Genomic DNA, 19,957 nt, shown 5'->3' on the forward strand with positions numbered 1-19,957 from the left:
GGCGTGGAAGATGGCGTGAGCCTTGGCAGCCTTGAGCAGCGGAAATGCTTTCGATCAGTAAGTGCTTTAGGCTTCTTCGAGTTGGGAATGACAGACTTCAGGGCCTGTACAGGCGGCACTGATACACTGTGCCCCACGTTTTGTTCGGCGGAATGTCGAACACTCACATATCCATCATTTTTCAACTCTGCCTCATGGGTTTGGCCCTCTAGATGTATCTCCTGGAAGCTAGAGATGTGTTTAGACGCTCCCAAGAATGGGAACTCAGAGCCCCGGTGCCTGGGCTGCTGCTGGCTGGCCACTCACCTCGGCAGACAGCACCTCACTGTGACTCACTGTGTGTGTCTCTTGAAGTGGCTCCTACTGAGACGGGAGGCGTGGCAGGTGTGGCATCCATGGCAGAGTTGGCACGAGGTCCTGTTCCGACTTAGGTCATCGTGTAGAGGGAGGAAAATGGATCACAGCCCTGCTTGCCAATGGTTCTGGACTGTTCTTTCCAGTGTAAACACTGCAGCTCGTCCTTTGCCCTTCCCCTCCCCTTTTCCTTTTGATCTCAAAAGTACGTCCTGCAGATAAACTGCACATGAGCCAGCCTGGGTTTGGAAGCAGATTGTCATGGGAGGTGGGAACACACAGTGGAGATGTTTCTCTGACCTTAGAGCTGCCCCAGGCCTCCCCACCCCCACCCTCTTTCCCGGCACAGCAGACTGGGTAAAGGAAGCTGAGGATCTTCTGGAAGGTACCAGAGAGGTCCAGGGTAATGTCAAATACCGAGAAGCATCTTTCTTGATCCATGAGCCGAACCACGAGAGAAGGATACATGTGGTACAGGCAGTCAAGGGATGAACATTGAGTTAAGGCTTAATTTGTAGACCTGTTTCCTGGCATTTCTTTGTAGTTTTCAGAACTCTTGCATGTGAGTGAGGGGCTTAAGAAAGCGAGCCATTGATGGGACGTGGCCACAGATGGCTTGTGGGAAACATGCTTTGCCCTGGTGTGACCTGGTGTGCGGAGGTCATGTGCTGTCCCGGGTGGGCCCATCTGCCTTTTCTCTCCACTTACGATCAGATCCATTTCTGTGCCCCAACTTCTCTGATAAAGCCCTTGACCCTTGGCATTCGAGAGCATCACTCCCAAGTTCTCACCAGCTGTGAGGTTTAAGTCTCCGGTCCAACCTGAGAGACAAAAGATTGTGATGGGGGCCACCCCTGAACACAGAGTGAGTGCTGTGGAGGGTGGATGGTCAAGGAAGGGCCCTCTTGGGATGCTTTGCAAAGGTGCAGATACTCCTCACCCTCCCAGGAGCAATCTCCACGAGGCCCCGTTTCAACGGTGTTCTTTCTTGTTTGTGTCTGTTGGTGTAAAAGCGACAGGAAAAGGAACGTGCTCGGACCTGCCCCAAAAAAGTGATCACTCTCTCTCCTCCCCCTACTCCACCTTCCTGCCGGGCTCGAAGCGTTCAGCAGGTGATCCTCTGCATGCTCTATGTCCTGTCTGTATTCCTACTTACGCTGTGCATGTAGGGAACCGCCTCAGTAACCCCTCTTTTCGAGGCTAAGTTTTTAGAAGATCACAGGTAGCAAAAGCAGCCTTCATTACTACAATGGAACTCTTCCTGTTGGGACCTCAGGACAGGGCCCCGTGCATTCAAATCCTGCGTGTTCTGGTCGAGTCCCTATCACGGGAGGATAGTCAGAAACCAGAGCATGAACTATGCTCATCTCAGACCCAAGGCCCCTGAGCCCCAAGAAGCACACATTTCTGTAGGACCCCACTCAAAGTGGCTATGTTTCTTCTTTTGCTGTCCCACGCGGTACAGTCAAGATGTGCACAAGAAAGCTTCGTGTGGCCTCCCTGCATGGGTTTGGTTCCTTGTGACGCTGACAGCCTGTTCTCTGGCTCATAGAGCTTCTTCTAACCAGCCCAGCCACCCTTTCCCACTCCAGGCAGATCACTGAAGAGCTGCATTGAGAGCCGCCGCCGGCGGCCACGTGGCTGTCATCCCACACAAACACACGTTTATGGTGGACACACCTGTATAGTGTGCACAGAGAATGTCTTGCTGACCCTTGAGCTGAAGCTCTATAAAATAACAGGGCACGACTGGTGAAAGGGTATTTTCATAATGAAGATAACGTACCTAACAGATGACCACTAATGATGTATCTGGTGTTGCAGGCCTTCCTCACGCCCCCAGGCCTAAGAACTGAGACATGGTGGCTGTTGTGACTGCCCGGGGTCTTCTAAATAAGAGCTCGACGTTTTGAGCATTTGTTCTGCCCCATACGGTATCCCAGCCAGGTCTCGAAGTAACTGTGGGGCAGGGGCCACCCTCGTCTCCACTTACAGTCTGAGGAATAGGGTGGAGAGGCCAAGGAGTTGTGCAAGACTCCAGGTGAGCAACGGCCCGAGCTGAAGGGAGCCGTGAGAGGTCTGGAGGCAGGCTCCGGGCTCCTGCTGCCTGTGGCAACATGTCGAGGGTACTGGATGAGGGCAGCCACCGGGGACGTTGGCTTCCATTTCCCAAGGATGAACATCGCAAGTTATCCTTAGTGGGCATCACGGTCTTCCTGTCCCTATAATTACCATCTTAGGTCTTTCCTCCGTTCCCTGAAGCAGCCCCGTGCCTGTCCTAGGGTTTTCCACGATCTCACACTCGTCTGTTAACTGAGAGTGCTTTCAGTCTCCACACTCTTCTCCCGCCACTGTGTGAAAGACACGTCTGTTCCACCTTCGTACTAACCTTGGCTCTTTGTCTGTGGAGGGGCCTCATTGGAGGCAGGCGGAAGGCCATACAGAGCATTCCATGTCCCCGACCATGGAATTCGATGCAGGCGGGATTGTGGACAGGTGGCTGGGGAAATCTGGGGGTGGGGATATCCTTGCCTGAATTTCCCACTGGTACCTGGTGGGTCCAAATGGAGCTGGGATGGGGCTTAAGTTTCTACTTTCGCCAACAGATGTACAGGAATCTTCATGCTGGCAGCCGTGGCAAGCAGAACCCCCACCATGAGAGGGTAAAAAAGCATGAGCCTGTGGCATGGGAGGCTGAGAGCCGACCGTCGGGCACGCTGTGTGGTGGGGCAGGGGGAAGGGAGCATGGAGACCAGGCCCTTCTCCCCGCTTTTTGCTCACTTGTCACCCAGCCAAGAGCCAGAACTCTCCGCGAACGGGAGCATTAATGGCGGGCGGAGGGAGTGTCCGTCTGTGTGAAAAACCTTCAGATTGGTGGCTCATCCTGGTGCTCTCGTTGTGGCACCAGGCCTTAGTGGGTTTCCGGTTTGTTCTCCAATCCCATTCCAAGACCTTACCGCTTCTAACCCCACTGTAGGCGCCAGTGGCCGAAAGGTTTGAAAATTGGAGAGAAGTGGGAGAGGGAAGCCTCGGGACCGACAGACAGTGGATTGGACAGTCGTGGCTCTTGAAATAGAAATACTGAGAGGAAGTGAGGTTCTTGCCAGAGTTTGGGGACGAAGGCAGTGACGGGGCGGGGGGTGCTTAATGAGAAGCCGTAGTTGATTTCTTCTGACAAACCCCAGAGGTGTCATCACGGGTCAGAATGGGCCGTGGTGCCATTTGTTTTTCAGTGACCATGATGATGAAGCCCCTCGCCTACTTGTTCATGAAGATTTTGGATTGATCCTGTCCTTAAAGATCTCCAGTGAGCTGGTGATCTTGCAGCTCGTTGGTCATTTCATAGCCACCCTCTCTCTGCCTTTGCTCTCTGAGAACTGCCTTGAGGACCTCTTGGGTCATTAGCGAACAGATGTTAGCGCCATCCTCTCTGGCCCAAACTCCCGGCAGGGCGGGATCAGAGACAAGTGGAATTGCGGCGGAGGTGGCCAGCCTCCCTGTCCCCCTCGTCACCAGCTCTGCTTTACTGCTGCTTGGTAGGGGAGCTGGTGTGGACCTGGCATCCACTGCCTCTTCCTTCTTCCCAGACCTTACCATAGTCCTGTCTATGTAAGCAAGGGAGCAGGATAGTGCCCTTCATCGTGGAGAACGCACACTCAGTGAGGTGTCGGTGGTTTTAATAAACAGCATCTGAAAAGGAATCGAGAAGTATGCTGGGTTAAAGGGAGCTTGGCCGGAAACCGTGTGAGGTCCAGAACTGGGGTGCCCAGGGTCATAGCCGAAGTGGCAATACAGCATACAGGGAGTTGGTGTCTGTCGATTTCTTAGTGCGGGGCTCAGGTTAGATACTGGGGTACTGCTTACTTCCCTCCCGGCCTTCTCCCCACTCCAGACCGCTGTTCACGCACGGCCTCACCCTGTAGCTCACCTTCACTCTGCTCCCCACTTTGTCTGCCCCACCTTGCAGCAGGGTGGTCCCTCACCTCACTCCTTTTCGTGAATGTTAGCAGTCCACAGAGTTGTCGCTCCTTGTACTGGGTTCAGACGGCTGACCCCATCCAGGTGCTGAACTCAGGGCCAGGAAGCTGGCTGGATGTCTGGAGCAGAGGGTAGGGGATTCCCAGACACCTGCCGCCCTGCCTGTCACTGCCGTGACACTGAAGGACCAACCAAAAAGGGGGTGCAGCGGGTCTCCTTGGAGCCTGGGCCGTACCTCTGTCCTTCCTTTCCTGTAAGGGTTTTTATCCTGAATGTGGTGGGAAATGAAGAAACAATTGTCCAGGCTATCAGTCGCCTTCTCTCTGCTAGCTCAGCGTTGAGGAAGACCCTGGACACTTGCTGCACCAGCTGAAGCCAGTCTCAGAAAGACAGGGGGATTTCGTCTAGTCCCCGGGTCACTGTTTGCAGTTTGTCTGGCTCCTGAGCAAGCACAACTGCCCCGAGCACTGATCTTAGAAGGAGCGTACCTGAGTTCCGGCCATAGGGAGGCCTGGAGAAGGCCTTGGCCACTCTCCACGGGACAAGAGCACCCCCGCCCTAGCAGAGGATGGTGAGGTTCCCGGTCCTGCTCTTATCACTGTCAGGAGAGGACCGGAATGGGTGTGAGATGTCTCTGCCAAGGAGCAATCCCTGCAGGTCAGCTAGGGCTCTGGGAGAAGGGTGTCACCTGTCTAACAGGAGTGACAGCCGCAGAGGGGGTAACCTGGTGGGAGTACCGAGCCAAGGTGCCTGAAGCTTCCGTCGGTGCCCAGTACAGAGACAGTTAAGATGGGGGAGGAGCAAGTGGGAAGCAGATGGGAGCCACAGGTGAAGTGCGTTTGCTTCTGGGAACTGCAAGGCCTGCTCGCTCTACCATATTCATACACCGCTAAAGAGCCAAACCGTCTGAACCCCCGATTTCCTGTGTTTGAGGTGTGACTTCTAACATTGACTGTGCTCTTCTTCTCCACCTTGTATTTTCTAGCCAGAGCCCGAGCCTTCGCGTCGATTTTTTGTTGACCAGTGGGAGCGCTCCCGTAGTCTCCGCTCCTCCACCCGCCCTGCCTCTCCCTCCTCTGACTCCCTCCGACAGGTAGCATGGCCCGGACTTGGCACAACCATGTTCTCCCGCAGCCTCTGCTCACTCTGTTTCCACAGGTGTCACCCACCTGAGGGAGGCTGGGAGGTCTCCGCCGCCTTTGCCTGGCTCCTCAGAAGCTGTGTGTACACGCGCGCGTGTGTGTGCGCGTGGGCACGCGTGGGTGTGTGTTGCCACAGACGCCTGTATTAAAGAGGCCGCTAGCTTTCTTGGAGTGTTTTCACACATCACAGCCTGTCCAAGTGAACCCACTGTTAAACCACGTCCGATGTTGATAGCATTTTTCAACCTTTGGCTGAAGACTGTGTTTTTTCCGTAGTCACGAGCTACAGAGTCTGAACCGTTTCGTCACTAACTTTCCTGAGTAAAATAGTGAGCACACAGCATTCTTGGTGCTTCCTCATGTGTGGCATGAAGCCTGCTTTTCCCCAGTGACCCCCATCCGGTGCCGAGGAGTTTGTTAGCAGTGTGCGTGTGTGTGTGTGTGCGCGCGCGCATGTGTGCGCGGAAGCCCGTGCATGTGTGTGGTGTGCAGTGGGCTAAGCCTAACGGTTGCTACTCCTTGGCTCCCTTCTGAGTGTGGGAAGAAGGAAACCATCTGCTGTCCATGCCGGAAACAAACAGAACTTGAGTCTTCACCCCTCTGGGGGATGCTTGTCAGAGCTGCTACCTCCCCAAGAACTGACAGGTGCCTCTGCCTGCACAGCCCCGGCCATGCCTGCCGAGGTGATGGTCTCTGGTCCTGAGTGCACACGGTGGGGCTAGGACCGCGGTGTGCTGGCACTTTGCCGTCTGCTCTACAGAGAGACGGCCATGCGACTTCCCTTTGAGGGTCGCTCTCCCAGGAGATCTCTTCTCTCGTTTCTGCTGTCCTCTCCCGGGTATCCGCCTGTCTAAGAGACTGTGGAACTGGCAGGTAAAACCAGTCCTAGGAAATCTCTTTAGCTGAATTGGAGAATGAGATGGTATCGCTCAGTTCCAGCCAGGCTTTAGCTGAGCCCAGTGAGAAGTCTTTGCTCCAGCGTGTCTGTTCCCAGACTTAGAGAGTTGGCCCCGAGAACCTGCACGTGCTGCTGCTTGGGCCGGCAGCCCTCTTACATGTGGCTCTGCAGGTTTGTCCCTTGTGGCCACTTACCGGGGGATTTGGCCGTCTTTGGGACAGCTGCACCTGGATCAGAATTGGTGACAAACTCTCCCGCTTGGCTGGGAGCGTGCTTTATTTCCTGCCGTGAGAGGTGTGGCACCCTCTGTCTCCCTCCAGAGACCTGGCTCCCAGGTCTCTAAAAGACTACCCACAAAACTGTAGTCCCAGGCCAGGATCCAGGCTGGGCCACAGGGTGTCAGGCCTCTGTGAGCAGGGTGGCTCACCATGCAGACGTGGGCGTTTTTCCTGTTCCTTGCTTCAGCATTGCCAAAAGGGGGACTGAATTAGTTTGATTTGTGTGTGTTGGGGGAAGAGGTTAGACTGTCTCGCTGTTTATGTAGTCCAGGCCAGCCCCGAATCCATGGCAGGCAATCCTCCCGCCGTAACCTCCCAAGTGGTAGGATTACAAATGTGTGCCACCATACTCTGCTCTGGGTTTGTCTTCATTTGTCACTGTTCATCTTTAAGAACAATTTTTCCAGGGTAAAAGGAGCCATTTCCTTTAGGATGTAGCATGCGACTTGGTGTCCCACCTGATCTGGGAGAATTCTAGCCTCCGCGTATGGGTAGACGAGCGCTGTCTTTCTGCTCCCAAAGCGCCCCCCCCCCATCAGTGGGGAAGTGACGAGAGGAGGCTTCTTCCCAGAGCGGTCAGCTGTATGGAGCAGACACTGTGGGTCTGGCAGTGAGGCAGGGGGTCACCAGCAATGCCAGAACTCTTCGCACCTCTTGCTCACATGGGACACTAACCTCTGCCAGAGTCTGCCTGGTTTCTTTCTCAGCCTGAGGTAGTCACCTCATTCACAGAGCCCCTGGGCCCTCTCCTGGCTCTGGACACTGTAGCCCCTTGCCTGGTGTTGACCCCTCACACTCTGTGAGTCCAGGAGCAGGCCCCTCTTTCTCCTCCATGTCCACTTCCGTTTTGCCCTCTGCCTCCCTATCCCCAGAACTGGACTCTTGGAGAAACATGAAGGACCAGGTTCTTCCCGTGGAACACTGTCTCCACGACTGCTTCTCGTGCGTGTGCTGACCACCGTGTGGACGCTGGCACCAGCGTTTGCTCACTGCCCAGTTTCTGCTTGTGGGCACTGTGTTGGCATGGTTTGCTCTTGCACTGTGTATTCATTTCACACCTCTCAACGATGTTTTCCCGTCTCCTTAATTTAATTTTTTTTCCTTCTCATTTCCCTTCATTTTGATCATTCTGTAATCTTCAACCAATAGAAGTATATAAAGATGTACACGGGCGGAGTGAGCTCATTGGCTGAGCAGATAGCCAATCAGCTTCAAAGGAAAGAGCAACCCAAAACCCTTCTAGACAAGAAGGAACTGGTAAGAGCTATTCCAGGGGCACTGTCTCTAGCCACAGCACGGTGGTGAGCAGCCCTCACCTGCTCTGAGGGCCTTGCTGATCTCTGTAGCCACGTGAATTACTACGTGGCAGCGTTCTTGAGGTGGTCTTGATTTTTGATGACTAAATTTCTAGAACTGTGGTAAATATTTAGAACGTTCTACGGAAAAGCACTTTTCTCTTTCAAGATAGTCCCTCCGGGATTCGGGATGCGCACACGTGTGTGTGCACCCATGAACACCCGGTGTATGTATATTTATTCTGTCCCCCAAGCAGACAGTTGGTTTGATTGTTAAGAAATTCTGAAGCCTTGGACTCTTCATCACAGGCATCTCTTAGTTCTTGATCATCACAGGATTAGACCCTGGCTTGTACTGAGGGTCCTCGGGAGGGGCCTGTGGAGGAAAGCTACCACGAGAGCTTCTTTGGGAAAGCCACCAATGGAGCATTTGTAGTCATTTCATGCCCACGGTCTGTGTCCATGTGACCCGCGTCGTCATCACCACAGGGGGCGTGTGTGGCCCCGGGAGAGGCCACACAGTCTGATACGCTCCTCCTCACCCACCCCACAGGGCTCCATCAAGAAAGAGTTCCCACAGAACCTGGGGGGCAGCGACACATGCTACTTCTGCCAAAAGCGAGTCTACGTGATGGAGAGGCTGAGCGCCGAGGGCAAGTTCTTCCACCGAAGCTGCTTCAAATGCGAGTACTGCGCCACCACGCTGCGCCTCTCCGCGTACGCCTATGACATAGAGGACGGTGAGTACATCGGTCACGTCAGCAACTGAGTGTGACGCCTCCTTCTCCTCCTGAGCCAGAGACCTTTGGGCCCTCGCTGCATTCCTCTCTATACTAACCCTTCTCAGCTATCTCTTTCCCTTTTTTAAAAAAGCCTCAGACCGGGGGTGGGGGCATGAGGGTTGTTCAGTTCCTCTGTGTAGCCCTGGCTGTCCTGCAACTGGTTCTGTAGACCAGGCTGGCCTCGAACTCTGAGATCCGCCTGCCTCTGCCTCCCAAGTGCTGGGATTAAGGGTGTGCGTCACCACCGCCCAGCAGAGTAATTCTGAGACTCTTTAAGAATATTATTCCAGGTCCCCAGACGGTTACAGCTCAGCCAGGGAGGTGATGCTGTGGCGGCACAGATGTCGTCCCCCGAAATTCACACACTCACTCACCTCACATGAGACTGTGGCGTCTAAAGGGAGCATACATAGTAAGGGTTCCTAGAACTCATGTTTCCTGCCTAAGGTTGGTAACAGCCACCAAAGTAGATCCAGGCCTCTGCCCTACAGAGCAGATTGTAATGCCAAGCTTTGTGACCTCCCTCTGGCGTCAGCATCTCCTGGCCTGGGGCCCAGTTCTGCTGGTTAACTGTGGAAAGACCTTAGTTTTAAGGTGGAGAAATGTGCCAACAAATAACAGCCAGCTTGTCATCCGAAGATTCTTTTTTTTTTTTTAATAATTTATTGTATGTGCATTGGTGTTTTGCCTGCCTATATGTCTGTGTGAGGGGTATCAGGTCCCCTAGAACTGGAGTTACAGACAGCTGTGAGCTGCCATGTGGGTGCTGGGAATCGAACCCCGGTCCTCTGGAAGAACAGTCAGTGCTCTTAACTGCTGAGCCATCTCTCCAGCCCCCTACCCCCACTTCCAAAGATTCTTATCCAAAGGCACTTATGACTCCTGCCGCCATCCCTACAGGATGCTGAGGGATTCGTGGGACATGGTTTAATTTAAGAGTAATAAACCGCCGGGCGGTGGTGGCGCATGCCTTTAATCCCAGCACTCGAGAGGCAGAGCCAGGCAGATCTCTGTGAGTTCGAGGCCAGCCTGGTCTACAGAGTGAGATCCAGGAAAGGCGCAAAGCTACACAGAGAAACCATGTCTCAAAAAAAAAAAAAAAAAAAAAAAAAAAAAAAAAAAAAAAAAAAAAAGAGTAATAAACCTAGGTAAATAGGGAAGGAAACTCAGTCCTCACAGGGATGATAGCAAGCAAAGCTATGCTGTAAAAAGAATGTCAAAGATATGTTGTCTATTGACTGTAAAGGGACCAGAAGGTGACGGCCGAGGGAGCCCATATTAAGTCACCCTGTCATACAGATCCTAGTAGCGAAGCACAGACAGCCACGGCTGTCACAGAGAGGCAGGAGTAAGTGTCGAACTCAGCGTGACCTTCCTGCACTGGCGGAGACACTCACTGCTCAGGGAAGAGCTGAAGGAGTCACCTGGGTGCGGAAGGCCACCTGTTGGTATCGAGTTTTCGCTTCCGCTCTCACGTGTCGTTTCTCTGGGGACAGCACCTTTGACTCCGGGGAGAGGGATTGGCAGGTGGGCCCCACCTCAGAGCTGCCCTTGGTACTTAGGTTATTCCAGTCTTTTACCTTGGATGTGCCCAGAAGAGGATCCCTCATTCTCTTGAGGGTATAGATGAAGTGTGAGTGTACCTCTAGGAACTCACCAGGCTGTGTTCATCAGCTGCTGTCGATGTGATGAAATGCCTGAGATAATCAACGTATGTAGAAAAGAATCTCACTTTGGCTCCGATGTGAAGGTTTGGGTCTGTGGCCTCTGGTCCGCTGCTCTCTGCCTGTGATGCAGTAGTAGCACATGGCAGGGGTGTGCAAGCAGAGCAGACGTGCAGACCTCATTACCAGGAAGCCAAAGAGGGAAGAAGGGACCAGAGTCCACGGTCCTTTCGGGGCACACCCCCAGCGACCTAGCTTCTCCCAGTAGCTGAAGACCCAGCCTTCATCGAACACACGGGCTGGCACATTCGATGGGAACGATAGGCACAGTTCACACAGGGCAAAGCACACTGATCACATCTTCGTTCCCTAAGTCCACAGTTGGTGCCGCAGATCTTGCTTGAGTGTCTCCTCCCTAGAATACACTTTCCTAGTCATGTTGCAATGGGCTCCTTGGCCTTCCTGTCCCCACACGTCCTCTCCTCCGAGGTCTCCCCAGACCATGACGTGGCCACTGAGGTCCGGTTGGACCACTGGCTGCGTTGTACCCACGGTGTTCACTACTTTCTCCTCCTGAACCCCGTGTCTTCTGCTCTGTACAACTGAAGTGCTCGCCTCCCTTGACTGGAGACCCAGTGTCCATTGTACCCAAGTCATTAAATGACACAGACAGCGGAGTAGATGCTGCCTCGCCTTGGGCCAGCCTGACGGAGACCTGTGCCCCCCTTTCCATCACTCAGATTGATTGTCAGGATGGCTAATCTAGACACTCCGCGGTCCGTCATTTTATTGAATCCTCTGTAACTCGTGATTAATTCACAGTGTTAGCCTGGCTGGCTTTCCCGAGACAGGAGCCATAGTGCGGTGGCCGGCGGTGTGGGCTCTGGAGCCAGTCTCCTGCCTGAGATGCTCTTTGTGGGGCATTTTGGCAGGCAGCTTGGCCTGCCTGTGCCTCACCCATGGAAGGATAGTAACGGTCCCTACGTGCCTCCCTGGGTTGTGTGAGCACTGAACGAATGGATAGATGTAAAGCAATTAGAATCATGTCTGGAACATAGTAAGTGTTAGGTAAAAATTAGTGTGTGTGTATTTTTTTTTTAATTCATTTAAACAGCAAAAGTAAATAAGTTGAGTTTGGGGAAGAAAATAAGAAACTACATTAAAACTAGGTATAGTGGCACATACCTGTAACCCCAGCACTTGAGAGGTGGAGACAAGGAAAATCAGGGGTTCAGGGTCAGGGTGGGCTACGTGAGTCCGTACCTCCAGAAACAGAGAGAAGCATTGATGGTTAATGGAGCACACATAACGCACACCTGTGATGGAGAACAGTTTCACTCTCCAAGGTAGGAATTCTGTTCCTTTGCTTTGGGCGGAAATGAGCCCGAAGAAGCTAGAGTCCAAATGGCTGCCGAGAGGTTGGCTTTACCTGAGAGCGCTCTTCAGCTGCGCCTTTGCGTCATGAACTACCTTCCTAGAGAAAACAGTTTTCTGGAATGTTCCTGGAAGTTCCCTTTGGGCTAGGATCTGAGCCTGGTTTCTGAAACTTAAACCCTTGTGTTTCGTTTTAATGTGGAGCAGGATCCAGAGCTGGTCAGCTGGGAGGAGAGTTTGTGATCTGAGTTTCTAACTTAGAAGGAAAAGTCCGATGAAAATGATGGTCAGTGACTGGTGTTCTTGTAGTGAGCCTCAGGCTGTGGGGCGGCTCAGCACGGTGCCTGGGACCACGCTGATCTCCTCAGTTGGAGTCCTGGAGACCCACATGGTGGAAGCAGAGAACCAATGACTGCAAGTTGTTCGCCGATCACATTTGCCTGCCTCCACAGACACACACAAGAAATAAATAAAAAAACGTAAAACGTTCTTAAATTCTGACAGTATACAAGCTTCATGATAAAAGTCAAGTCACTAAAGTGTAAACTTTAGAGTTATGTCTTCCTTCTAAATACTCTCAGCGATGGAGCTGGAGAGATGGCTCAGTGGTTAAGAGTACTGGCCGCTCTTCCAGAGGACCCAATTCCCAGCACCCACGTGGTGGCTCACAGCTGTCTGTAACTCCAGTTCCAATGTTCTCTTCTGTCTCTGTGGGCACCAGGCACACAAGTGGTGCACAGACGTACTTGCAGGCAAGACATACATTAGATGGATAGATAGATAGATAGATAGATAGATAGATAGATAGATAGATAGATAGATAGATAGATGATAGAAAGATGGATGGAGGGGGGGGTGGGGGGGGGGGATGGATGGATGGATGGATAGATAGATAGATAGATAATAGACGGATGGACAGATAGATAGATGATAGAAAGATGGATGGATGGGTGGGTGGATGGATGGATGGATGGATGGATGGATGGATGGATGGATAGATAGATAGATAGATAGATAGATAGATAGATAGATAGATAGATAGATACAATTTAAATAGGCTCAGAAGTGCTTCATTGAAGGTCACAGCTGTCCTCCTTAATGGCCCTGATCAGCCTGACCTCAGTCACATCCAGCCCTGGGGAATGAACGGGTCCTGAGGTAGCTGAGGTTGACCAGTCTGGTCCAGTATCCCCCGTGATCGTCCCATCACTGTCCAATGAAAGAGGATGGGTATTTCTTAAAGAGTGAAATACAAAACAGACCCAAAACATAGAGGATGATCCAGGTCCTAATGTAATTTATCTTCTATTTACTGGGGGGAGCTTCCAAAAGAACGGAGTGGATTATTACAGATTATCTGAAAGGAATTGTGGATAAGCTAAAAACAAAACAAACAAAAGAAAAAAAATCACATAAACAAACTCTGCTCACCTGTAGAGAAGCAGACAGTGAAATGACAGCCTTTGCCCATCGTGTGGACCCACAGTGTCAGGTCTCTAAGTCCTGAGTGCCAGCAGCTGGTGAGAAATCTGTTTAGGCAAATGTGACTATTATCTGAAGCCCGTAAAATTCACTGCGATTTTTTTTCACCATTGGCTTTAAATCTAAACTATCTGGTTACAGTCATTATTAAAGGCTTGGCTATTAGCTGATAGGTATTTGGAAGGCAGCTGGCTCATGAGGCCTCTGACATCATCAGTGGGTTAATTCACAGATGGATAGATAAGGTAATGGCATTGTTAAGTTATGATGGAAACTTTAGGAGATGGAGCCTGGTTGAAAACTGTGGTCACAAGAATGAACCCTGAATGAATGAAGATATAACTTGTCCAGCCTCTTCCCCTTTCCCCATGCTTCCTCTGCTTCTGCCAGCTTGAAGGGAGCATCACCTCCCCTTCCACCTGCTCCCGACCATGATGCCCTGCAGGTCAGCAAAGCCCAAAGCAGTGGGACCTAGTAACCTTGGGCTGAGACCTCTAAAATCATGAGCCAAATAAGTATTTCTTCCTTTAAGTTGTGTTCCTGGGTATTTTGACAATGCTGACTTAACATAGTGAGAAAAGCAGATAAAGGAAAAGTCAACCACTTTATAAAATGAGGAAAATATACAGGGGTTGCAGATGGCTCTGTGGGTACGTCCACTTGCTCTGCAGACATAAGGTATTAAAAGACTATCTAAGATTCGATTAGGATTTCATAGAGGTGAGAACTAGTGGCTGGCTGATCTTTCAGCTCTCACCATGATAGCTGGCTCTGGGTTTTCTATTACTAAGACCATCTAAGATTCCAACAACAATAAGGATCTGAGTTTGAGACCCCAGTACCCACATAAAAATGCCTGGCATGGTTGCACATCCCTGTAAACCCCCAACCTGAGGAAGCAAAGACAGGCAGACCCTGGGGACTCCCCGGAAGGTAGCTGAAATGGCAAGCTTCCAATTCAGTGAGAGACCCATCTCAAGGCAATAGAACAGGAAGTTTTAGAGGGGCGTACACCCTGGTTTCCGCTCGTGCACCTGTATGTGCACCGTGTACACACACGCCTTGATTCCTTTGACCGTCTGTTCCTGGGTTTACCTCTGTTGACGGTGTTCTTGGCAAATGATAAGGGAAAGCAGGCAGCTCCTGAGGCAGCCGTTCTCAGGATGGAGCTGATGCTGAAGACCTTTCACACCTCAAGTTAGAGAAGAGAACACCAGCCCACTTGTGTTGCAAAGGGAAATGGGCCTTGCAAACGTTTTTGTTTTTGTTTTGTTTTGTTTTGTTTGGCCTCGCTCACCTCAGGAGATAACATCACTTTAGGTAAGACCCAGTAAATGCATGTAGAGAGAGCCAAAAGTCCTAGGAAATCATGGTTAGCCTTGGTTATATTGAAGCACACGCCTGGGTTTCGCTGTGTTTAATGGTCTGTTGCCACTGACTGGCCCATCGGGGGTACCACGACTGTAGGAGAACCAGGGCTTGGGGAGTCAGGAAGGCAAGGATTCGGCGAATGGTTTGAATCTGCTGCAATTTTACTTCTGCAAATCGGTAGTTTATATACAGAAAAGAAAAAAATTGTGTGTGTGTGTGTGTGTGTGTGTGTGTGTGTGTGTGTGTGAGACTATACAAGGAACAAGAGCTTGGCAATAATTCAATTACATCCTCTTTAAAAAACAGCAAGCACACAATTATTAATCAGCACTAGACATATCCCTTCACCCGCAAGAACTTTATGACCCAAAGAACAATCTGTGTTTTTTAAACTTAGTACAGTCCCTAGACTTGTGTAGACTTCTTGTGGTTGCAGCTGTGTCCTTTATCTTATCTCAGCAGCTTTCTAGTTTATTATACACTCCTACTTTTCTGGTTCTCATGACCCACTTAGCCAATTTGGATGCTGCAGACCCTCTCTAAGTTTTTCTTTAGTTCTTCCACCACATATCTCTTTTAATGTAAAACCTTTTTACCTGCTGGAATATGGACTCTTATACTTTTACGCCTGTAAGGGGAAGGAGTTCTGCTGTAGTCTTTAAGTTTCCCATGCTGAACTTCCTCAACAGAGGGGCCCATCATCTGTCTCCTATGGGATAACATTTTTTACCATAAATCACTTTAGTTGGGATTCCTAAAGGATTCCTAGTGGGTGAGTGTTCATTCCCTAGAAGTGCCTGAACTATTATACTTTTTTTATGTAGTGGCTTGGGGTCTTTAAGGAATAACTCATTCTGCTATATCTGATTAAGATCCATGTCCAGCTTCCCCTTTTCCTCCATAGTTCACAACCCAAGTATTCATTAATTTTGGCTGTGCTTCATAGATTAATTAGAACATTATCAGAAAAGCAGTTATACAGAACCCATAGCCCAGGGAGCTCATGATCCGTGAAGCATGTCTTCTTCGAGAAGGAGGCATAACACGGGCACTCTGCCAGGGACCTCCAGGGAGCTTAGTCCTGTGGGACACGTATCTCCTGTCTGCTATTATAGACATAATTGTTCATGTTACATGGACGACACTGGAGTTGGTGTGGCAGTCTGTTTATGATCCCCCCACGGTGTGTGTGTGTGTGTGTGTGTGTGTGTGTGTATGTATGTATGTGTGAGCATGTGTGCATGTGCATAAGCATGCATACCACACCCTGTGTGTAGAGATCAGAGAACAACTTTGGGGAGTCAGTTATCTCCATCCACCTTGTTGAGGCGCGGTCTCCCTTCCTGTTTCTGCTGCTGCCCTGCATACTCCAGGATAGCTGACCCGCGAGGATTCTCCTGTCTCCGCCTCCTGTCTGTCCATAGGAATGCTGGGATTGCAGATTCCTGCCACCATGTCCTGCTTTTTGCGTGGGTCCCAGGGATCGAAGTCAGGTGGTCCTGCTCCTGCGCAGCCACCTCCTTTACTTGCAGCCACGTCTCGCCCCTTGTATCATTTTTAGCACACTGTGGGGTTCAGCCTGCTTTGGACTGGCCGAGGCTGGTGACAGGGAGTGGGAGTCCACGGTAGTGGAGGAGAGCAGAGACAGTTCTGTCAGAGTTAGTAACTGGCACCGCCCTAGCCCTTGAATCCTTCCTGCCTCCACCCTGCCCTTGTATTCATTCTTGCCCTCCCCAGAAATGCCGCTGCGGGTCTCATGTGACCATGTCTTTGTCCTCACACACTACTACTTTGTTTGCTGGCTCTGTCATGCAAGCCTCACATCTTTGCTCTGGGCACTGATTGGTGGTGGCTCACCAGTCCTCACACACCCAAAGGGAAAGACCTCTGCATCAGACACAGGGAAAGGAGGCCGGGGCCGGCCTTTCTGGATTGTGGGGGGAGTTGGGAGCTTTCGGGGCAGGAGTTACGCAATGGCATCCTGTGGCCAGCAAGCCAAGTTCGCCATTGGGGCATATTGCTCACTCCTCTTTTCCCGGCTTCTTTCTGTCTGCAGGCAAATTCTACTGTAAGCCGCACTACTGTTACCGGCTGTCTGGCTACGCGCAAAGGAAGAGGCCAGCCGTGGCTCCTCTGTCTGCAAAGGTAACTTCTGTGAGTGGGACTGTCAGAGTGCCGCCTGTCCCATGAGCGGGCTTGAGAGGGACGGCAGTTGGCTGGATGCAGACAAGCCAGGTTTACAGGGTGCCACTCTCAGAGACTGTGCTCCGGGCTTGTTCTGAGTAGAAAGGCGCCCTGCTGCTCACCTGTTCCTTCCCAGAGGTCAGAGCTCTCTTGTAGCTGGAGAACAGGCAGCCTCAGGAGTCCCTCCCTTTCCTCAGGCCCACAGCCCAGGCATCTGAGGGCCAACCCCTGCTCTCCATCCTGAGGAGACCAGACTGCCATAGCCGCTCTGCCTGATGCCCTTTGACCTCTGCTTCCATGAGTTAGTATCTGAGCCCTTGACTTTTTTTTTTGCTTCAATGAGAGTGGTCTGTTCTTGTTTTGTCAAGGTGGCCTGAGTAATCCCTTCACTTCATGGACAGCATACCACATGGGGATGGTGGGAAGAGGTGTACAGTGGCCTTTTGCATCCACGGAGTCCATCCTAGGTCCCATGCATGGAGGGAAAATACTTCTGTACTGGATCTGTGCAGACTCTTCTGTCCTCTAAGCAATACAGTATAATAACCCTTTACTCTGAGAGTAGTTACATTGTTATGTAAGTCATCCAGAGAGCATTTAAAGTTGGCAAGAGCATGCATATATGTTATGTGTCTATGCATCACAGATTTTGATATCTAAGAAAATCAAAAGACTTCTTTCTGAGGAAGGCCTCCTCTCTGAGGAATACAGTAGACAGACAGAGTAGCCAGTCTCGGGGTCACTGCCTGCTGAGTCCAAGGTTGCAGTCCAAGTCACTGTTCTTTTTTCCTATGGACTCTTCTAGGACGCCAAAGGACCCCTGCAGGATGCCCCCGCTGCAGATGCAAATGGACTGGCCAGCGTGGCCGCCGGCGCAGCCGAGAGAACTCCAGGTAGCCTCACTTCCTTGTTTGGCTGGGTGGTGCATCACTCCCTCGGCCTCTGTGACAAGGCCAAGGGCATGAGTCAGCACCTCCAGAGCAACATTTCTTCAATTGGGCATCAAGTGGCCCAGAACCCCCCGGACTCCTTTTTCATGTGTCAGCTGCTGGCCTTCGGGGTCCCCTTCCTCTACGGCCTGTCAGAGGTTCTGGTGCAGATTGGCGGGGAGTTCCACTGGCAGACTGTGAGCCAGTGAGGGTGCAGTCTGGTAAGTGGGCTCACCCCACACGCCCAAGGCACACCGAGGGACTTGGTGCAGACCCCGTAGGTGAACAGAAACCCACAAGAGGTTGCTGTGTCCTGACCCAGGGAGATCCCAGAGCCATAGGCTTCTGCTCTGTGACTCCTGGGGGGGCCTGTTTCTTCACGTCTCAGAGAAAACTGTGGCCCACAGTTTGAATGTGTTCACTGTAACTTGAAGTTTTTGCGTCCCGCTCCCCAGCTCTGTGTCCAGATCGTCCATGTGACAAGGACCACCTGCTCCTAATCACTTTAGGCATCTGAGTTTCCAGTGAGGGTCAAGACCCCTTGTCCCACTCTCTTAACCACTTCCTGTGTCAAGAGCTCAGCGGTACCATCCTACCTCAGACCTCAGAAAACACGCCGTCTCTGTCCACTGCAAGGTAGAATGGGGAGTGTCAGGAACATGAGGCCTGTAGAGAATTGTCTTGTTTTTTTTTTTTCCCCTTATAATTTCCCCCTGTCTGCCCTTGTAAAACTAGCCACAGTTCTGTACACTGCTGAGAGGTCCTGAGTCACCTGTGGTGGCCCCAGGTGTCTCTCATGGGTTGCTCTTTATGTGTGAAGTCTCTAGCACTATATTTATGTATGTCACACATTTTCTCTTGTTTACAACAAGTATATATATTTTATTTTATATTTTATTTTTTGTATGGGGTTTTTGAGATAGATTCTCACTGTGTAGCCCTGGCTAAAACTGGATGTATAGACCAGGCTGGCCTCAAATTCACGGAGATCCACCTGCCTCTGCTTCCCAAGTGCTGGGGTTACAGGTGTATGCCACTATGCCCAGCAGCAAATATATGTTACACAACCAGGTACAAACTCAAATAAAAATGAAAAATTATCGGCCAATGCCAGGACCCACTGAGGAGCTTATGTATACTTTCCATGATGGAGGAGTATTTTCTTAGCTTTGAAATAGAGCTGCTTCTGTTGATGAAGTCAGGAGCGGACACAGCTTTGGGCACTGGTACCAGAGGAGGGAGAATATGCCTGGCGCTTGGCGGGCGTACGTGGGGGTGGGGGGTATGTTAAGCCTCCAAGGCACAGGAACCCCAGCGAGGTCGAGTGAACCTGACTGCCACTTTTCTGTGTTCCCTGCTCACGCTCTGAGGAGGCGGAAGCTTTCAGGTGCTCTCGCGGTAGGACTCACAATTTATAACCAGACTTAAGCCAGGCGTGAGTTGAGCCCTGGGAAGTCTGTCAGCCCTTGGTAGTGTTTCTCAGGAGTTGACACTCCAGAGCACACACTGGCAGAGAAGTACGCGGCCCCAGACACAACTTTGGCTTTACCCTGGAATGTGCATGTGATCGGGTGACAGCCACACCTAGTCAGCTTGCCAAGGAGCCCGGCTACTCAGTCAAAGTTGCGTTTTCCCCATGGGTGAAGGGCGCAAGAGCATTCTTTTAAAAAGAAGCTAACTCTCTTGACTTGTTCATTTTGCCTCTCTCTCTGCCTGTCCAAGGAAAGCATAATGGGTTTCAGATTTTTAGGGCACTCTGAAGAATTAAGGGATCCATAGATAAGGAGAAGAATGCTTTATAAAACACTGAGAAAATGGGATTTGCCAGCGTGGTTAAGGAATCAGAACAACAGAGAAACGGCCTGAGGTAGAACAGGCTTTCAGAACAGCAGGAGAGGGTGAAGAGTCGGCATCCCAAGGTATCCCAGGCTGAACGTCCAAAGGGAGCGAGCTGGCTCTGAACCCTACCCCAGGGTTAGGACTCCCTGCAATGGGAGGCCGGACTCCCGGTTTGGAAATCCCAGCCCTGAGTCCTGAACATGCTCAAATCCATAGCACTTGCCCTTGAAAAGGACTGGGAAGGGGACAGAATTCTGAGGGACATTTTAGAGTTGCCATGCAATAGGTTTCTGTTCATTTCTTCTGTGGTAGAAATGCCTTCTTTGAATCCCACACTAGCTTTGAGTGCTTGACTAAATATCCTCCCAAAAGATTCAGACAAAGCCC

The 19,957-nt window shown here is 51.2% G+C and overlaps 1 protein-coding gene across 13 annotated transcripts in view; it reads left to right on the plus strand.

The window, feature by feature from the left end:
• The window catches only part of Mical3 (microtubule associated monooxygenase, calponin and LIM domain containing 3), a 217,716-nt gene that overhangs the window by 129,353 nt on the left and 68,406 nt on the right, over positions 1 to 19,957 (plus strand). For 10 of the 13 annotated variants that reach the window (XM_037204182.1, XM_028880423.2, XM_028880421.2 and 7 more), the window contains exons 18-24: positions 1,368 to 1,466; positions 2,961 to 3,017; positions 5,318 to 5,425; positions 7,800 to 7,907; positions 8,499 to 8,685; positions 16,675 to 16,763; positions 17,608 to 17,695. In XM_037204182.1, the coding sequence (XP_037060077.1) occupies positions 1,368 to 1,466; positions 2,961 to 3,017; positions 5,318 to 5,425; positions 7,800 to 7,907; positions 8,499 to 8,685; positions 16,675 to 16,763; positions 17,608 to 17,695 (736 nt within the window). The remainder of the gene's footprint in view (positions 1 to 1,367; positions 1,467 to 2,960; positions 3,018 to 5,317; positions 5,426 to 7,799; positions 7,908 to 8,498; positions 8,686 to 16,674; positions 16,764 to 17,607; positions 17,696 to 19,957) is intronic. The other 3 variants (XM_037204185.1, XM_028880429.2, XM_028880430.2) reach the window with 1 other exon arrangement.

This window comes from Peromyscus leucopus, chromosome 3 (genome assembly GCF_004664715.2).
Source record: "Peromyscus leucopus breed LL Stock chromosome 3, UCI_PerLeu_2.1, whole genome shotgun sequence".
Classification (NCBI taxonomy): domain Eukaryota; kingdom Metazoa; phylum Chordata; class Mammalia; order Rodentia; family Cricetidae; genus Peromyscus; species Peromyscus leucopus.